General features: G+C 40.2%; 1 protein-coding gene across 5 annotated transcripts in view; it reads left to right on the top strand.

The window, feature by feature from the left end:
* SMARCA2 (SWI/SNF related BAF chromatin remodeling complex subunit ATPase 2) overlaps positions 1-19,290 on the top strand; it is a 182,550-nt gene that overhangs the window by 71,748 nt on the left and 91,512 nt on the right. For all 5 annotated transcript variants that reach the window (XM_077148315.1, XM_077148318.1, XM_077148317.1 and 2 more), the window contains 5 exons: positions 5,877-5,984; positions 6,623-6,709; positions 10,256-10,302; positions 12,648-12,814; positions 18,405-18,568. In XM_077148315.1, coding sequence (XP_077004430.1) covers positions 5,877-5,984; positions 6,623-6,709; positions 10,256-10,302; positions 12,648-12,814; positions 18,405-18,568 — 573 coding nt within the window. The remainder of the gene's footprint in view (positions 1-5,876; positions 5,985-6,622; positions 6,710-10,255; positions 10,303-12,647; positions 12,815-18,404; positions 18,569-19,290) is intronic.

Below are 19,290 nucleotides of genomic sequence, written 5' to 3'. Positions count from 1 at the left end.
GTGTGTGTGTGTGTGTGTGTGTGTGTGTGTGTGTGGCTTTTGTTGATGTTCATTCTCTCCTTTGCTGCCTTATTTGTATTTTACCTGGGGAAAATTGGCCATGAAAGATCAACCTTTTGGGTGAGGAGATTTCTTTTGCCGCCATCTGCTTATGGCCACAAGCAGTGTGTCTATTTCACTCAGCCTGTACTAAGAATCCAGAAAGGAATTATGCCTGATGGCAGGAAAAATGAAACTGTACCAAAACAGTAATTCTCAAACGTTTTCATGAGAAATAATCATTTGGGGAATTTTTCAGAATTTTTTATTCTTTAATTTGCATGCAGTAAAATTCACTTTTTGGTGCATAGTTGTACAAGTTTTGATAAATGCATAGAGCTATGTAATCACCCTTAGAAGCAAATTACAGAAAAATTCTATCACCCCTCCCCCCAGATTTCCTGGTGCCACCCGTTTTTAGTCAGACTCTTAACCTCTTGCAACTAGTAATCTGTTCTCCATCCCAACAGCTTTGCCTTTTCCAGGTGCCACATGAATGGAATTAGACAGCATATAACTTTTTAAGTCCGGTTTCTTCTTTCACTGAGCATAATGCACGTGAGATTCATCTATATTGTTGCATGTGTCAAAAGTTGATTTATTTTTGTCTCTGAATAGTATTCTGCTATATGGATGCCCCTCAGTTTGTCCATTCAGTTGAGAGACATTTGGCTGTGGCTAGTTTTTGACAGTGATGAACAAAGCTGCTAAAAACATTCATGTGCAAATTTTTGTGTGAACATGGGTTTTCATTAAGCTCCTAAATACCTAGGAGTGTGATTGCTAGGCCATATGGTAAATGTACACATACCTTTATAAGAAACTTCCAAGTTATTTTTGAGACTATCTGAACAATTTTGTAGTCCCTCCAGCAGTGTATGAGAGTTCCAGTTCTTCCACATTCTCGCCAGCACTTTGTATTGTCAATTTTAAAAAGCTGTTTAGCCGTTTTAATAGGTATGTTGTAAAGTAAATTTATTGAACTGTATAGGTTAAATATATTATACGATTAAAATTTTGTAATTTTTATTTGCATTTCCCTAATGTCTAATGATGTTAAGCATCTTTTCATGTGCTTATTTGTCATCCATATATCTTCTTGGGTAAAGTGCTGTTCGATCTTTGGCCCCACTTTTTATTGGGCTGTTTATTTTCTTATTGTCGAGTTTTGAGATGGAAAAACTCTTAAAAATACAAGATATCAGCCTCAGTAAGTCTGATTAAACACATCTTGAGTAACCTCAGAAATCTGTACCTCCTCGGGGAACCTAAAGCAGGTATATAAGGTCCACACTTGATAAATACAGCTCTACTGCGTTGAAAAAGTAGTTTTACTGTTAGTGTAATGAAACACCTAATAAGCGAGGAAAATGTAATGTGCTTCCCCCCTTCAACCAACACAACGTGCTGCTGGCATAAAATCCATTCCTTATACATTGGAAAGAATGCCAATTCAGAGAGAAGGGATTATATAAAAAGAGTTTATTTTGAACAAAAATTGTCACTTAGATTTAGCTCCCATTTGGGGTTTTCTGTTCTGACTCTTCCCTTTGTTAATTCAGATCAGGAAATAACTATAGTTGCAACAGTTGCATATATTTCAACTTTTAAATAAAATATAATATGTATGCAATGTTTGAGGTTAAATAGAGATTGGCCTACCAAAAATTGATCCTGATGTTGATATAATCTATTGTTTAGATGGGCAACTTGTATATTCACTGTATAAAAGTTTGGAAAGTTTGATATTATTAATCTGTTTGTTCTTCCCCAGGGCCATAGATTCCAGAACCTGGGGCTTTCATAAATTGAATCATATTATTTAAAAATTTCAATTTACAAAGTGCTCATACCCCACATACGTTACATTGGATCCATATTTCAATGTAACTAGATTGGACCCTTATTTCAAGTAGCCAATCCAATGATGTCTAATTTTGGGGGCCAAGCCCAGCTAGAGGTCCTAAAATGTGGCTGATGAAAACTCAACCAGGAATAGATGAGATGGGGCTGCCTTTTCCCCATGTTTACCTATGCATTATATTATTGCGTTATTAGTGTTATCTTCAACCTACAATTCCTCTGTCCACTCTAGGGGCCAGGGGTGCTAGTTTAGTTAAAATTAGACCATCCTGAATCTGCTTATCTGGGTACAGGTAAGCCACAATGCCTCACATTGTGTCTAGATTGGATGGGTCCAATCTAGTTACAGTCTAGTTACATTGCTCTAATAGTACATCTTTTTGAAAGGGAAACTATAAGTAACAGTATTCAGGCAAAAGCTATGAATAAAGCTTGAATACTTCCACAGGATTATATGAGAAGAGATTATGAGCCAATATAATTGCCTGCTTTGGCACCTTAAAGAGGCCCAGTGTGATCATTTACCCATATAAGATTCTCAGGAGATAATTATCATGTGTATGAGGTTGCACCTTAGCACTACATACAATGTGAACAAAATAGCCACAGTGGCTCTCAAGAGCCTAACTTTTTGTTGGGATCCATCATTCCTATGAAGGAGTCACAAATTCTGTTTCCTCCAAGCCTGGTGTACTTTGAGGCACTTTCCCAATTATGAATTATTCAGGTGCTGTCACCTTTTGAGGGGTGAACTCAGACCTGGTAGAGCTTCAGATGTTGTCATTATTATAGAAAACTCTCACCTCTTCACCGCTGGCCTGCGTTTCTGCTTGAGAACTGCTCAGTCTTCCCCTTCCTCAGCTCATGGCCTGTTGTGTGCATTGTGCTGCACTCGGGCTGGGGCGGAAGGTGCATGAGCTGTGCAGAGATGGAAGGGGTAAGGTGGGGTCAGCAGACTCTAGGGGCTGGTGTGGGGGTGAAGTGCACTCACACTGACCCATGGCGTGACAGTGAGAGGCAGCTTTATTCAGACAATCCGAAAGGAATCTCCAGGTTCTCATGCGCTTTAGGGCAGGGACTTCAGAGCACAGGCTGGGTGTGTGTGCTTACTAGTGATCCGAGGGGTGCAGGAAGAAGATACTTGGATTTCCATTTGTATTTATTTCCCTCTTAAAAATAATAAGCTTTTTTGACATTTAACATACGGATGGACTCCAGTGCCCCACTTAGTGTGCATGTCCCAAAGTCAGTGGGGTGCCCAGAGTAGACTAAGCATGTTATCCTGACAGGAGTCTGAGCTGGAAGCGCCACCGCGCAGAGGACCTGACAGCTCATTCACCTTCACTGCCTGGTGCCTTCACTTTCTGCCTGCTGTGAGGCATTGTGGCTTACCTGTACCCAGATAAGCAGATTCAGGATGGTCTAATTTTAACTAAACTAGCACTCCTGGCCCCTAGAGTGGACAGAGGAATTGTAGGTTGAAGATAACACTAATAACGCAATAATATAATACATAGGTAAACATGGGGAAAAGGCAGCCCCATCTCATCTATTCCTGGTTGAGTTTTCATCAGCCACATTTTAGGACCTCTAGCTGGACTTGGCCCCCAAAATTAGATTTCATTGGATTGGCTACTTGAAATATGGGTCCAAATCACCTGCCTTTCACAATGAAGCGTGCCCTAAAAGTGACATGTATCTGAGACAATATTAATGAATGCATGTAATTCATAAATTAATATATGGGCATATATTGGGAAGATGTGCTTTAATATGTCTTCCTGCTAGGGGAATGACATCCAAAAAAGTTTAGAGATCACCTTTGGGAGAGATATGAAAGGAAAAATTGACATGGCATGATATATTGACTGGGGAGGACCTTAAAAAGAGCCCTCAAGGTCTAGCATTTCAGGGATAAAATGTAAATATGAAGCTTAGGGCAGTGATCATGTACCTCAAAACCAACTTCTGTTACCCCTGATCATGGGAAGGAGGAAGCTTAGGGTGACTTAGCCTTCCGAAGGGGCCATCAGGTCCTGGAGATGAGTCCACCTCTCTGCTGACCCCACCTCTTTGACAGTGTGTGATTATTGTCAACATGGCGTCCATCATTCACCAGTCTTGCTTCCCAGCTACTTCACCTCCAGCCCTTTACTGTAGCCGACTGAGGAGAAGGGAGTTGAAGGTTCTGTCCCAACTTCCATATCTGCTTCCTCATGATGAACTTAAAAATAAGCACCAGCCATCTTTTCCACATTTGAGGAAGTGTGGGACCAAGCTAGTGAGTAGGCTTAAAAGGCAAAGAATCGAGTGTGTCACAATGAGGGCAGGAGGCCCAGGATCCGGTGGACAAGAAGGCAGAGCCAGGAAGCCTAAATGTCTCCTGGGCCATCTTCAGCATAGTGCTAAGAGAGGGCTTCTTCCAAATCCTCACTGCACCACTTAATTGTGGTATCATTTGGGAGCAGTTGCTTAACCTCTCTGACTCTCTGATTCCTTAGCTATAAAGTGAGGAGACATAGTGTAACTACCTCATAAAGCTCTTATGTAGATTAAATGAGAGAAAGCAAAGTACTGTGCACAGTACCTGGGACACAGATAGAAAAAGCTCTATCATATTAGCTATTGATGTCATTTTTACCATTTTATTTGTTGAAGTCTGAAGTTGGTTGACATTTTTCTTCATCAGTGATCAAACTGAATTGAGACTTAATCACTCTTGAAAAAGATGTGCTTTGAAAGTGTAACATGATCGGGTATTGAAAACAAAAAGCCTATATTCAAGTCCATCCTTATTTATTAAATTGATTTCCTCTTTGGTCTAGAAGGTCATTAAGAATTAAAACAAGTTTTTGTTAGATCACCTGTTTTTCTTAATTTTCATGCGAAAGGTAAGAATCTAACCTGATTTGGTGCATCATGCATCAAAACATGCGATGAAAGATTATTAATTTTGTTGCTAAAGCAGCAGTTGAATGAATATTCAACTTCTCCTCATCTGTGACCCTCCCCCCCTTCCTGGCCCTTAGAGCTGAAAATAACCTGATCATTTTTAATCAGTCTGTTAAACATTAGGCTGCTTGCTGATTTACTTTTAATCACATTCTGCAGATTTCTAGATGCGAATCTGACGTTTATTATGAAAATCACACATTTGTATTCTTGGGGTTGTTTTTCTTTATGAAAGACAATAATAGGAAATAATCAAGGCAGATTTTATGATTTAAGAGTATGCTAGAAGCATTGCAGGTGTGTCATAAACCTTAGGCGTGTGAATTTCCTTTAACTTTGCAATTGGCTTTTCACAGTATTGCAGCTGGAAGCGTATAAAACCTTGTCCTCCTTTAAATGGTTGGAGAGTCGCATCCGAATGTGGATTAATTCCTCCCCTGCCCCTGTTGTCCCGACTAGATTGTATCCTCTCAATTCTCAAAAACAGAATCTAATGATATTCAACCTAGTGCTGATATAAAGTTTATTTGTGGACTAGTATTAGGGGCTAGTCACATAGGACCATTTCAAAAATGTTTTCACAAAGAAAATCATAGGATATGGGCCAGCCACTGTTCTTCCTAAAACCATTCTGTTTATATGAAAGAGGGGGTATAGTTGAGAAGCAGAGGAAATAATGAAAATGGATTGGTCAACTTGGAATCTAACAACTTGCAAGCCACTTTCAGAAGTGGGACAAGATAAGAAATTTCAGAAAACATACCCAGAGCCTCAATTGCATATAACCTTTTGAAGGTTCCCACTTTATTATATATCTTTAACAATGATGCCATAATCTCGTCCACCCCTTACCATCACCCACTCCATGAACCCAAGAAGGGGAAAAAGATACCTCAGGTCCCAGGAATGCCGCTCATTTTCTTAAAGCAAAAGGCCAGCAGCCATATCTCACCAGTCTTCTTGGAACAAATGTCTTCTCTCTCCTGTTCTTATCTCCTTCCTGTGTGTTCTCTTTTCCGCAGGTTGAATATGTGATCAAGTGTGACATGTCAGCTCTGCAGAAGATCCTTTATCGCCATATGCAAGCCAAGGGGGTCCTCCTCACAGATGGTTCTGAGAAAGATAAGAAGGTGCGCTGCAGAGGTGATCAAACTCAGGGCACCATAACATGCCTTCTCAGGGCAGAGACATTGAAAATTCCCTCCAAGCATCCCTGTGAATCCTACTTGATTATGGTAAAATACCGGGCCTTTTCTGTGGCTGTTACAGCAGCGAAAGGAAATCTCCTGACCTCTTAACTGCAAACTACATTGGTGGGAGAAGGGCGTGGGTTGGAGAAAGAAGTCGTAGTTTCATATCACCAAAATAGTTAGCTGTGCTCGTGCTCAACTCCGCAGAAAACACATTCCACCTTAGTGTGGGGTGGCATTTAGAAGGTTTTAAAATCCAGTTTTACCCCCTGCACATCTGTTCTGTGTTTCTGACTTTCCAGAATCCTAGAGAATAGACAGTCATGTCACAAAGCCATCAGTTTGACATAATTCCCTGAGGTTTAATTTTTCTGTAGGGTAACCGAAATCACAAGAAAGATGTTACGTTTGAATCTAAAATCTGCTAGGTAGTAACAGGAGCTTTGGACCACAGGCTGTGTAGATTACTGAGAAGACCTTATGCTCCTTGTCTTCTCTGTAGAAACCAGTTTTGAATAGTTGGAAATATTTGATCAATTAATAATTTGTTCTATTTTTTATTCCTCACTCTTTCTTAGGGGAAAGGAGGAGCTAAGACACTTATGAACACTATCATGCAGTTGAGAAAAATCTGCAACCACCCATATATGTTTCAGCATATTGAGGTAAGTCTGTATGCCTTTGCTTTGGCCTTGATCGCTCTGAGCCTGCTAATGCTTGTTTAAAAATGGGGTTAAAGCATGCGTGTGGAAGTTGAAACAGAATGATCCGATGGCTCGACACGCAGAATTAACAAACAGGAATTTTCTGGTTATGGTTTCACATGGGCACCTAGCACTTGAGCATTTGAAATTTTATAACCATGAGTTTAAAGTAGTGGGAAAATATCCCAAGCGATGTCTCATTATGTGGGTTTGGGTAAGTGCTGTGAATTGCCTTGTTATGGTAGCAGCTCTGAAATTGAAGATAATGATAAATACATCGAGCTTCCTCAGAGGGATATGGTGCAGAAATATTAAAATAATGTATTTATAACTGTTGAGGACAGAGATATCCTTTAAATATTTTCTTTGTGAAAGGCACTGACTTTAGTCTGTTATTTAGAGTTCTTCCCAGTCTGTATCGCAACGATGTAAATTCGTGCTTTTATCCTAATGCTCTAATCTCTAGAAAGCTATTTTTAGGAAAAAGGACATTTTCTTCCCTGTTCACTACATGTGAACAAGTTTCCTAAATTGACAATGTTTCACCACAGTGGGAGCAGTTGACTACAGCAGAGATGAAAAGGGGTCACAACTGTAGTCCCCGTTTTTCAGTGTGGCTGCTGACGCGCCCCGTCCTTTTGGCAATTATTTGTCAGTGTAATGCTTGCTTTCCACTGCAAAGTGAGCAGGAGACGGGGAAATTCTCTGCAGGTCTCCAGTGTCTGCGATTTATTAAAAAACAAAACAAAAAAAGCAGGCTTCTGGAAAATTAAAACTTCATGATCACAATATAAAAAATGAGGTGAAATATTTCTGGCTTCAAAGATTCCTTCTTACCCTTATTTTGGCAACAGCACTTGTTAGGTGGCAGAATTTACTGACCCCTCCCCCACCTCCTAGAGTTCCAATGTGGGGGAACAGGAAGATTCCCAACACTCCTGCTGCCCTCATGTCTAAAAGGGAAGGGCATCTGTGGACTAGTTCTAAATAAAATGACTATAGCAGCAGTGGTGAAGAAAATAAATTCCAGCAAGTCACAGCTCTTTAGGTACATTGTGGGAGAATCAGGTGGACAGTTAGGAGCCCATATCCCAGGCCGCCTTGTAACTGCGACAGGCAACGGGGGTGAATGTGTCGGAAGGTGGTCAGTGTGTTGGGGGGGGGGTGAGTGCATGTGTTGAGGTGACTCAGGCTCTCCGAGCTTTAGCGTGCTTGAGGGTGAACGGGACCCTGTCATCTACAGGGTCAGTGGGAGGATGACCTTTTAAAAAATGACCGATAAAACTTCCTGTGACTTGGCAATGTGCTAAATAAGTGTCAGGTGTCAGTGGATTCGTAATAAGTGTATGTTGGGTCGTTGTGCAGAAGGGGGAGTGGGAAAAAGTATCTGATGATAAAAATGATAGAGTGGGGTCATGTCAGGTTATCCCATCACCTACCATCCCATTTTCTCCTAAAAACAATTTTGAAGACATTTACTCTGATATACAGAAGGCTTGGGTCACTTAGAAATCATGAAGGATAAGTGTCAATCTTACTTCATTTTGGTCATCATAAGAAAATTAGCCTTTGAAATACACTAGCCATGTCGGGAAGGAAAGGAGATGGTGCCTTTTATCCCAAACCTCAGGCTGGAACACGGGGCCTGGACGGAGGGGGAGGGGATGGGAAAGAGTTTAAGTAACAACCCCCACCCCCACCCCAGCACCTGCATACATATATTTTAAGTAGCGGTCAGTAGAAAGGCAGGCTTTGATTTGCAAGTTTTTTTTTACATTAAAAAAAATAGAAAAACTTTTGGGATCATATTTCTAGAAATGAGAATTCCACAGTCACTGGCAAATCTATTAAGTATTATGGATAAGCAATGGTGTGGGGTGTGGGAATTTTGCCTTTGCCTTTTGTTTTGTTTGCCACAAAACCCTTTGTACTCATTCATGCCACAAGTCCAGTCTCTAAATTCAACTTACTGTTTCCTTGGGGAACCTTCGAACTAGAAAAATAAAAACAGTACTTTAAAAATGAGGCTACACCATGCTTCTTGATGGTGATTGAATAATGGTATAGCTTTCACAATGTGACTGTGTGATTGTGAAAATCTTGTGTCTGATGCTGCTTTTATCTACCTCGTCAACAGATGAGTAGAACATATGGAATAAAAATAAATAATAGGGGGAACAAATGTTAAAATAAATTTAGATTGAAACACTAGTGATCAATGAAAGGGAGGGGTAAGGGGTATGGCATGTATAGTCTTTTATTTTTTCTGTTTTCGTTTTCTTTCTTTTTCTGTTGTCTTTTTATTTCTTTTTCTGAATTCATGCAAATATTTTAAGAAATGATTATGATGATGAATATGCAACCATGTGATGATACTGTGAATTACTGATCATATATGTAGAACGGAATGATCGTATGTTAAGAATGTTTTTGTTCTTTTGTTGTTAAATTTTTTTTTAAATAAAAAAAAATGAGGCTACAATCTAATCTTTTCAGGGTCCACTGACGCATACCCTCTTGTAGGTTTTCAAAGTCCTCCTTACCAATGGCGATGGAACCTAAAGTCCTCAGAACCGCCACTCACAGAGAGAGAAGCCTTTGGAGCAGTCCCTGGGTGTTAATTCTGTGGGTTGGGCCAGTGTCCCGAGGTGTCAGAGCCTACCATAAGTGATGAGCATTTGTGAGAGTTGAGCCCAAAGGGAAATCCTGTCCCTTGGAGGAAACAACAGTGGTTAGCAGGGAAAGAGGGGGAAGCAGAAAAGGGAGAGAGCTGGCATAAAGTGAGAAGCTGTGGCACGCTCTCCTTTGCCACAGGTTGTCTCCCTTTCGGTAAAGAAAGAATGGAGAAATCACAGAGAGAACAGTAATACATATTTCTTCCTCAGACCTGGTGGGGAGAGTACTCTGTGACCACGTTCTGTGTTTTAACAGTGGAAGCAGACACCCAGGGGGTGGTGTACACTTAAGGTCTTATCAATAGTAGAGAAAAGCGCCTAGGGGAAGCGATGTTAGGCTGTAACTTGAGTAAGAATTGCAATATATTATAATCATTTCTTTTCATGTAAAGCATTCGCACAATATATTCATTAATGTTTACCTGTTAATTCAGACCTCTCATTGCTTGTGTTAAGCTCTTCCTCCATCTTGGCTCTAAACTCCTTGAGGGTATGCGCTGGGGGGGTCTGTGGAGCCCCCAGCACCTGCCTGGCCCAGGCCTGGGGCTGTAATGCTCAGAATCACTTAAGTGAACCGAGAAGCCATCCCCCAAGTATGAGGATCTAGCAGCGCCTAAGCAACTCACAGGGCACATTTCTGGCAGAACGAAAGCCTATAGTCAAAGACATTGAGTTTTCAGTTCGTACTGTAACAACGATTTGCTTGTTCATTTATTATTTCGTTTGTTCTAACTGTATTCTGGTAAAGATAGGGTGACCTCACATGAAAAAGAATAATCATTGAGCTAATAATTATCTTTATCATTTTATTTTCTCTTCTCTTTTTTTAAAGGAATCCTTTGCTGAACACCTGGGCTATTCGAATGGCGTCATCAATGGGTATATCTTAAAATTCTTTTTCCCCCACATAGTGTTATTGGTCCTACTTAAACTCCTCTCTGCAGTGTTTCTTATCTTGCAAAAACCTGCAGCCAGTTACCTTAAAGATCTCCTGTCTCCTCAGTGGAGGTGCAGAAATTGTTAAACGAAATGCTATCAACATTCTCTTTTACCTTGCTGGCATAAATTATTACTTGCCTCGAGCAAGTAGCTATTAAAAGGACACAGGTCTCCTTTCACAGTATCCTGGTATTGAAAAAGTGTTGTTGAAGCTTCAAAGGGATTTTACTTATAACCATAGTGTAACCTGGGCTCAAAGAGAACTTATCTTATTACATTTCACATAGATATTTAACATTAACGTGCATGAGAGGAAATGTCTTATCTTCCATAAATGTGCCTAATTTTACACTAACTTGTTGCAGCATGGTCTGTATGAGAGATGTTTTTCTTTAGCAGTGGACATGGAAGAGAATTCAGCCTTGCCAAAAGAATAAAATTGAACCTTGTGTCAACAAAGTTTTTGAAACTTGGTTTGCATGACGGAAAATTTATTAGTGTGTGTGTGTGTATATATATATATATATATATATATATATATAGAGAGAGAGAGAGAGAGAGAGAGAGAGGCTCTTGGATCCCAAGAGTAGAAAGTGTTACTGGGCTAGGAACCAGGAACCGAACCCATCCAGAACCAGTGTCACTAAGCCCTCCCAAGTTCTCCTTGGCTCTTTCCTTAGGTGGTCAAGGGGTCAGTTTAGTGACCTCACAGAACTTACTTGTGCTGAATAATGCAGTAGCACCTCTGAACCTTCAGTGTCAGAGTCTCAAGAGAGAGAACTGGATTGCCTCAGCTTAGATCCTGTGGTTATTCCTGGTCCCATAGCTTGGCTAGGGTTGTGGAGGTAAAACATGGCCCCACGTGATTGGAAGATGGTTCTCAGAGCAGGGGATAGACCCCAGGAGAGCATTCATTTGAAAATGTGTCTGTTAGAAATAACATAGACCTTGTGGTAAAACAGACTACCAGGTGATATATTTTAATGTGCCTTGGTGAGTTGCCAAGCAAAATCAACCCTAAAATTAGGTTTTATTATTTTAACACATCCCTGTTGAAAAAAAAAAAGAAATTGGGTTTATTGTGGAAGAAAAGGGCCCGACTTCAATTTGTCGTCCACTTTTCTCCATCTCTGTGTACAAACCACCATCATGTTTTTGACTTGTGCTGCTATAGGAAGCCAGTGCCTTTGTCCCCTCCCCAGTCCATTTGCATACAGTGTCTTGTTTAAAAGATGAGCCTAATCTCATCATTCTTTGGTTTAAAGCCCATCAGAGGCTTTCCATTGTACTTTAAGACAGAGGACCGTAGTAGTGACCATAGGACCCAAGCTGAGATCCACCAGGCTCTTTTACTCCACAGGGCCTTTGCACATGCTCTTTGCCTCCCAGAAGTTCCTCCTCCTCACCCCGTTCTCTTATTTTTATCTGGCTATTTTTTCTTCATTATTTCAGGTTTTAGCTAAAATGTTATTTCTTCAGGGAGGTTACTCCTTACCCTCTAAACCAGGAGTTGGAAAATTTGCTCCATAAAGGGCCCAGTAAAGAATACTGGCTTAGAAGCCATAAAGTCTTTGACACATTGACTCAGTCCTGCTGTTATAGAGTGAGAGGTGTTATAGACAAAACGAAAATGAGTGAACATGGATGGCTGTGTTCCAATAAAGCTTTATTTACAAAAGCAGGTGGTGGACCAGATTTGCCCCTAGGCCAACGTTTCCCAAACTCTGCTCTAATCTAAAGCTATCACCTGTTATATTCTCTCAAAGCAGCTTCCTATTTTTCTTTATATCACTTGACCCAACTTGTGACGCTACAGTCAAAAGGCAAGAATTCTGTCTGTTTTGCACATTACAATACACATGCCTAGCTAGCATTGTGCTTGGCATATAGGTGGTCAGTATTTGCATGACTCTTAAGTACCCTAAACTAATAATCTTACACACTTAAGAAGTAGGGATTTAAGAAATACATTTACATGAGTGTGTATCTATGTGCATGCATGTGAAGAGAGAGACGGGGAACATTTAAGTTACTAAGAACGTGAAAGCATTTCCTCCTCTTCTTTCTAGAACCTGTATAATGCACTCTTTATGCATTTTGTATGAATATATTTACTTTTGTCCGTTAAGTACTCTCATTGCTTTGGAGTTGATTTCCATTCGTTCCAGAGTTCCTTATTAAATGTTTAGTATGCATAAGGCAATCTGTGGAAAAGCACAGCGATACCAGGTCTTTTGAGAAGACAGCAGTAATACTGTCTGCTTGTTTTGCTTTTCTGGGCTCAGGGCTGAGCTGTACCGTGCCTCGGGAAAGTTTGAGCTGCTTGATCGTATCCTGCCCAAACTGAGAGCGACTAATCACCGCGTGCTGCTTTTCTGCCAGATGACGTCGCTCATGACCATTATGGAGGACTACTTCGCTTTTCGGAACTTCCTTTACCTGCGCCTGGATGGTAAGTATGAAGAGAAATCGAGCTCAGAAGAAGCCAGGACATTGAAGATGAAGGGATAATGGGCACTTAGAGCCAGTGTCAGCCAAAAAGGAGGGGTAAAACTGTTGAGGAATTAACTAAGTAGGGTGGGTTGCAGTTATTCTAGATAGCTACTTTTTAATATCCTTAAGCTTAAACTGAGCTAAAACCATTTGCATGGCTGCATGCCCCACATACTGACCCCACATACATGGATCCAGAGTATGTATTCTACATGTTACATTGGTATGGCATCGGTGGTTGCTGGATTTTGCCAACTATGTAAAATGTCTGCCTAACTTTAAGAATTAAATTTAAATACCATGTCCTAAAAATTAATAAGAAAATATGAATGGAACAAAATATGAATTTCAGGAAACTCCCTAAATTACTTTATGATTTACAATATGATTATTGCATAACATTTTAAAAATTAAGCATGTCAAAATTTGCATACTATGACAGAGGATGAGGCACTCAAAGAGTTATAAATAGGACTAGTAACTGATTGACAGCCCAGGATGCCGTTTAATCTCCGGGTACAAAACAATACAGTACTACTGACACCAGTCTTTATCTACTGCAGTGTTAAAGTTATTGTAAAATGCGGATTTTAAAGTTTGTGTTTCTTTAAGGTTTTGTTTACTTTCAATCTAACATTTGTCCCCTTTTGATATTAAGTATAAAGGGTAATGCGGTAGTTAGGTTCAGGTGTCAACTTGGCCGGGGTTGATGCCCTGTTGTTTTATTTCTGTGGACTTCAATCATCAGTATGTGAAATTCATCTATGATTGATTACATTTGTGGTTGGCGAAGGGGCGTGCCTTCAACAATAAACTACCTTAATTTAATTAGCTAGAGACATAAGAGAGAGAGAGGTCAGATGAGAGCTCAGCATACCTCATCTCAGCACTCGCAGCGCAGCCCAGACATTTGGAGATGTAGAAAGGAATCGCCTGGGAAAAGTCTTTGGAACTCAGAAGCCAGGAGGGAAGGCCAGCAGATGTCAACCTATGCCTTCCTGTGTAACAGAGAACCTCAGAGGGAAACTAGCAGCCTTCCCTCTGAAGAACTATAAATTTTTACCTAAATAAATTCCCTTATTAAAAGTTGATCCATCTCTGCTGGGTTGTATTCTGGCAGCTTTAGCAAACTGAAACAGAGAAGTCTTTCTTTTTATTTCTCTATAAAGACCTGTCTACAGTTATAGTAAAACACTTGGGAAAGTTTTTCTATATGTCAGAAGTTTCATGTGATCCAAATAGCCATTATTTTCTCAAAATTTTTGATAAGTTAAATAATTTTTGAAGCCCTTTTTAGGCAAGGTTTATCATACTCATAAATAATAATAAAATGGTTATACCAAGCTCAGGCTTGCCGTACATTCCTTTGCTCGATTTTTAGATGACTTCTCTTTATTATTACCTCTTAGGATATTAATTTTTTTTTCATTTATTACACCATCTGACAGACTTGATTATTTTAAACTTTTTTTACCTCTCCCCTCCAAAGTAACTGAAAACAGATGAATGGTTAACTGAATGTTAATTTTTAATTCATAGACATTGTTAAAGCATCCAGTTTGTCTTTTCTGGCAAGTCATCTTCTCAAAAAAAATTCTGGTAAGGGGAAAGTTTGCCTCTCCTTCAGTGCTCTTCATTTGAAAGACACACCCTCCTTTAACTGCTGCTTAGGTGAGGTGCTGCAGATATATTTTCCCCTGGATTTACAGCCCCCCACAGGTGTTATACATAAGTATGGTTTATTACTGTGTAGCGCTTGGTTTTGATTTTTGTAGATATAACAAGATAATATTAACAGTAACCACTCTCTTGTATCACTTCCACCCGCGTCCCCTCAAAAGATACAACCGCCAGACTTGCATCAATACCCCAAACTCATTCCCAATTTGTTAATTGTGGTGCAAACTCACACACACTGAGGAGGAGGGGAATCTAGTGCTGAAGAGTCCCTGGAGCTCCAAAAGCCAAGGTGGAGGGTGCTGGTCTGTTCAGAGCCCCCAGCTGTGGCTTAGGAAGCTGCAACCAAAAGCTAGTGAGCTGGATCAGCCAACAGGGGAAGTAGAAGCCAGATGGCTTAGCTCAAGAAGCTGTCTCCTTCAGCATCTCCACTCTGGAACTCTGTTCCCACCTGTCCCCAGCCCAACTCGCTGCCAAGAGCAGGGATGTTGCAGGGTGAACGATAGCTGCTGTGTGGACAAGGCCAAGAGACAAGGCCTTCTCTTCCCACTGTCCCACCTGAGCCACCTGGTTCTCCAAAACCCAGGTAGCTCTAGGCAAGAAGTCTAGAAGCCTAGTGAAAAAGAAGCTTCTGGGGCTTCCGACTGAGGATCCCACCAGAGTGTGAGAGCAGCCAGTGAGCACTTGGTTTTGAATCTCAGCTCTCTGAGGACAACAGCCTTTGGAATATTTGAATCTACAAAATTGGCTAGAAGCGATTTCCTTGCAATAAATCTCTTACATGTTTTCTTACCGGCCTGAGAGATTCTCTTATACAGTCGAATGGTTGCTGTCTTTGCTATTGATCATAACAGTGGTAGCCCCTAGTGTTTGTGCAGTGCTTACTATGTGCAAGACATGAGGCAAAGCACTCATGTGCATTATTAATTTTATTTTCTCAAAAAGCTAGGTACCATTGTCTCTGTTTAGCAAAGTGCTAGTATCATCCCCATTTAACAGATGAGAAAACAAAGGTTTAGAGAGATTAGTTAACTTGTCAAAAGTTACATGTTAAGTAACTGGTGAAACCAGGTTCTAACTTGGATCTCTGATTCCAAATTCACTCTCTTTAAGCAGATCCAGTGAGATATGCCCCATCCCTTAAAATACAAACTGCTTTGCTTCTCTAATGACAGCATTTTAGGAGTGATTTTGAGCTTAACCACTTAACGTTTTTTAAATTGATTAATTGAAAATGACCAGGCCCTTGAAATACAAGATGAATGAGATACTCACTGTTCCTGGTGCCACACCCCATTTACCTTAGGTTGGAGGAGACAGGAGAGTAAGCATGTTCCGTCAGTGTTACAGACCCAAAAGCGACTTCAGGTTTTCTTTGCTGAGTTTGATGTCTTAGATTTTGATTTGATGAAAAATCACTCGACAATTTTTTTTTTCTGCAAAGATTATGGTTACACAAATATTTTCTCTACTATTGCATTGCAGTTTTTGTTTTCACTGGAAATGGTTTTTGAGGGAGAACAGTGATGATGTTTCATCCCAGCAGACAAATTTTCCACAAGCAGCTGAAACTAAGTTAAAATCAGTGATCATGAAAGCCTAGCTGCGTGTTCCTTCTGGCAAATTCTGTAATTTACAACACAATTATATCCTTATAATTGATTGTGTTTGACATCAAAGTCTGAAAGAACGTGAATCCGATATCTGTACTAGCATGTTAAATACTGGGCCATCTGCAGGGCGTTTGCCTTTTTAAAACCCTCACATGGTAGTTTGAATCTCCCTGAGCAAATTGTTGAAGATAAACAAAGATCTTGACTGGTGAATCTTTGAATAATGGGAACGTAGTCCAGCAAATTCTGAGCCTTGTGTTAAGAAATGCCATAGCTTTTCATGAAGAGAGGTTTAATCTTATTTTTTTTCTGGTTTTATGATTTGTCATGCTCCCAGCTACTCATACAGCTTTAGTATACACCAAGGTGTTGATATGCCTTTTGGTTTTCAGTGCTTTAATTTATATTTAGGGTTATTTCAGCCCATTACAAATGAATGGTTTTATTTGTATCTTATTCCATGTGATCCTTAATTGATTATTTTTCAGTTGATCAAACCTTGAACTCCCACCCTCACATTTGCATAGATGCACAGTGTTTATACCCTGATTTCAGAAAACAGATGACATTATCTCTGGAAACCCCTTCTTCCCTCACATTAGAAATATCCATTGATTTTGATGGCTTTTTATTCAATTTAAGGCAGAGGGTAAATGGCAAATTATTAAACTAGATGAGTAGTTTAAAAAAAAATTATTCCAGCTATAAGGATGACGTAGAGGAAAGGTTTTGTGCCGAAACAGAACATGTCTTCATTTGCAACTTGAACAAATAATTCACCAGGATTTGGGGAAGTTAGTTCTGAAAATAGAAAACAAGACCCACATGTTTGAAACTCTCCTCAGCAAAACATATTTAAAACCCATCCCCAAAAGTATAAATTCTTACACTTCATTGTTACAGGATTTGAAGTTCACTCTACTTGAAATCTATTTAGAAAGTAAACTGAGCTCTAAAGAACATTGCTTCATCAAATGAGGAGCATCCACAAGGCCCCTTGTTCCTAATCCTTGTTTGCTGTCAGCAGGGAATTGATTTTTCCTTCCCCTCCTCAGGAGTGTACTTGTTATTTTTACTAAATGCGAAAACCAGATCCCACCATGTTTGGAAACTTGACTCCCATAGTAACTTGATACCATGAGCTATAGTCCCTCAAATGTTTTAATCCTCTGAAATAAATTGCTGGTATATTTTTATCCTTAAAAAGAACAACATGTAGAAACAATATTTGTATAGCAGGCAGTGAGGGACTATCATGTATCATTCGTACATGTTTCCCAACAGCCGAAAGCCTTTTACAAAACTCAACATCAACATTTGCCTGGTGAGAGATGTTCAGATAGAATATGGGTGGATTTTTTCCCCCTCTTCTCAATGCATTTTGTGAAATGGTGGGGTAAGAACCTGGTATGTGATTGAGCAGCCAGTTCCGAATGTGAGGTTGGGTACCTTTGTATCCTGAAGGTGAGGGCTGCATGCTGGGTGGCAGTGCTCTTTGCTTCCTTGGGACCCTCCTTCAAGCTCCTCGGGCTGGGCGGACAGCAGATGCTTAGAGTGCTGCTCTGTCTCACTGGCTGTGGTGTAGCATCCTCTGAACCCAGCAGAGCACAATGTTAACATGAGGAGTGGACTAAGAGATTTCTTACATTTTTTTGGATTATGGTGACTTCAAGTCTTGCTAACAAGGATAAAAATATTCCACTGACATTTTATGTTTTTACCAGCCAGACCATATTCAGTAGCAATCTACATGGTGGGACAGTAGAAATCAACTTTTGTTTTCTTTCCATTCTCTTGGTATAAATAAGTCGCCACTATAAAGCTTGTCAGCACCGTTGCTTTAAGCTGTTATGATCATCATTTTAGGTGATTTTTAAACCACTTGGGTGGGTTTAAAAATTATTCAGTGTTCTAAAGCGCAGAAATAAATCCAGAAAGTGTTTTCATTAAGTTTCAGGTTAGAGTAGTTTTGCTATGGAATGTGTTAAGTTGCAGAGAGGCCCAGCCAGAAATGTTGAACTCTTTCAGCATTTTGGGAGCATAGTTGGTGGACAAAGTGTCTGCTCCTTTTTTGATTTGAGAAGTTTCTTTCTATCGCACGCTCTTTTTTTTAAATTGCAGAATGTTCAGAGTTCCTTTCAGAAGTACAAAAACCTTGGGGAATTACCTCACCGGTGTTAAGAGGAGACCGTTTTGTCTAGTTCTTTGCCATTTTCAGACAGGAATTAATTGGCAGATTTATTTTCCTCGTCCCCTCAGGCACTACCAAGTCTGAAGATCGGGCCGCTTTGCTGAAGAAATTCAACGAACCCGGGTCCCAGTATTTCATTTTCTTGCTGAGTACGAGAGCGGGGGGGCTGGGCCTCAATCTCCAGGCCGCTGACACCGTGGTCATCTTCGACAGCGACTGGAATCCTCATCAGGTCTGCATTTCCCTGGCTTCAGGGCCGAGGCCCCCCTTCCGCAGCGGGGCTGAGAGAGGGGATCAGTTTCCTCATTCACGTTTATGTGGCAGAGCACGTTTCTCAACGCGTGGGCCATTTCTCCAAGTGGGAACCTGTCCAGCTGGTTATTTGTCTCTATTTTCTTGTCTCTCTTGGAGTAAAGATGTTGAGGTGTCTCACTTGTACCTTCGAAGAGCTCAAGTTTTGGGTAAAACAGTCTGTTTCTGCTTAGTTTGAATCCCATCCTGTCTCCTGGAATTTGCCAATGAGCAGAGTATACTGAGTGAAGGGTATATTTAAAATGCTCCAAAATAATAACATTAGCAACAATAACAGGTAACATTTGTTGGATCCTTACTCTGTGCCAAACCTTTCCAAGCGTTGTTTCGTTCAGTTTTCGCAACAACCCTGTGAGACAGTTAATAAAACTATTTATGTTTTTAAGTTGAGACTGAGGATCGGTAAGGTTGTGTAATTTCTCCAAGGTCAATTAATTAGTATATAATAATACTTTTTATTCTGAGTGTTATGCTTAAATATCATCAACAAAAAATATTCTATTGCACATCTACTACTCTGAGTTCTATTAACCAGGTACATTTAAAGTCATTCTTTCAAAGGAGCACTTGGATGAGTTAAAAAAAAAAAAAAAAAAAGATAGAGATTGGATACCCAGTGTCACCAGTTTCCTAAATTATTCT

The sequence above is a fragment of the Tamandua tetradactyla genome, chromosome 2 (assembly GCF_023851605.1).
Source record: "Tamandua tetradactyla isolate mTamTet1 chromosome 2, mTamTet1.pri, whole genome shotgun sequence".
NCBI lineage: Eukaryota > Metazoa > Chordata > Mammalia > Pilosa > Myrmecophagidae > Tamandua > Tamandua tetradactyla.
Note: the sequence above shows the minus strand (reverse complement) of the source record. Positions and strands in the feature narration are given on the sequence as shown.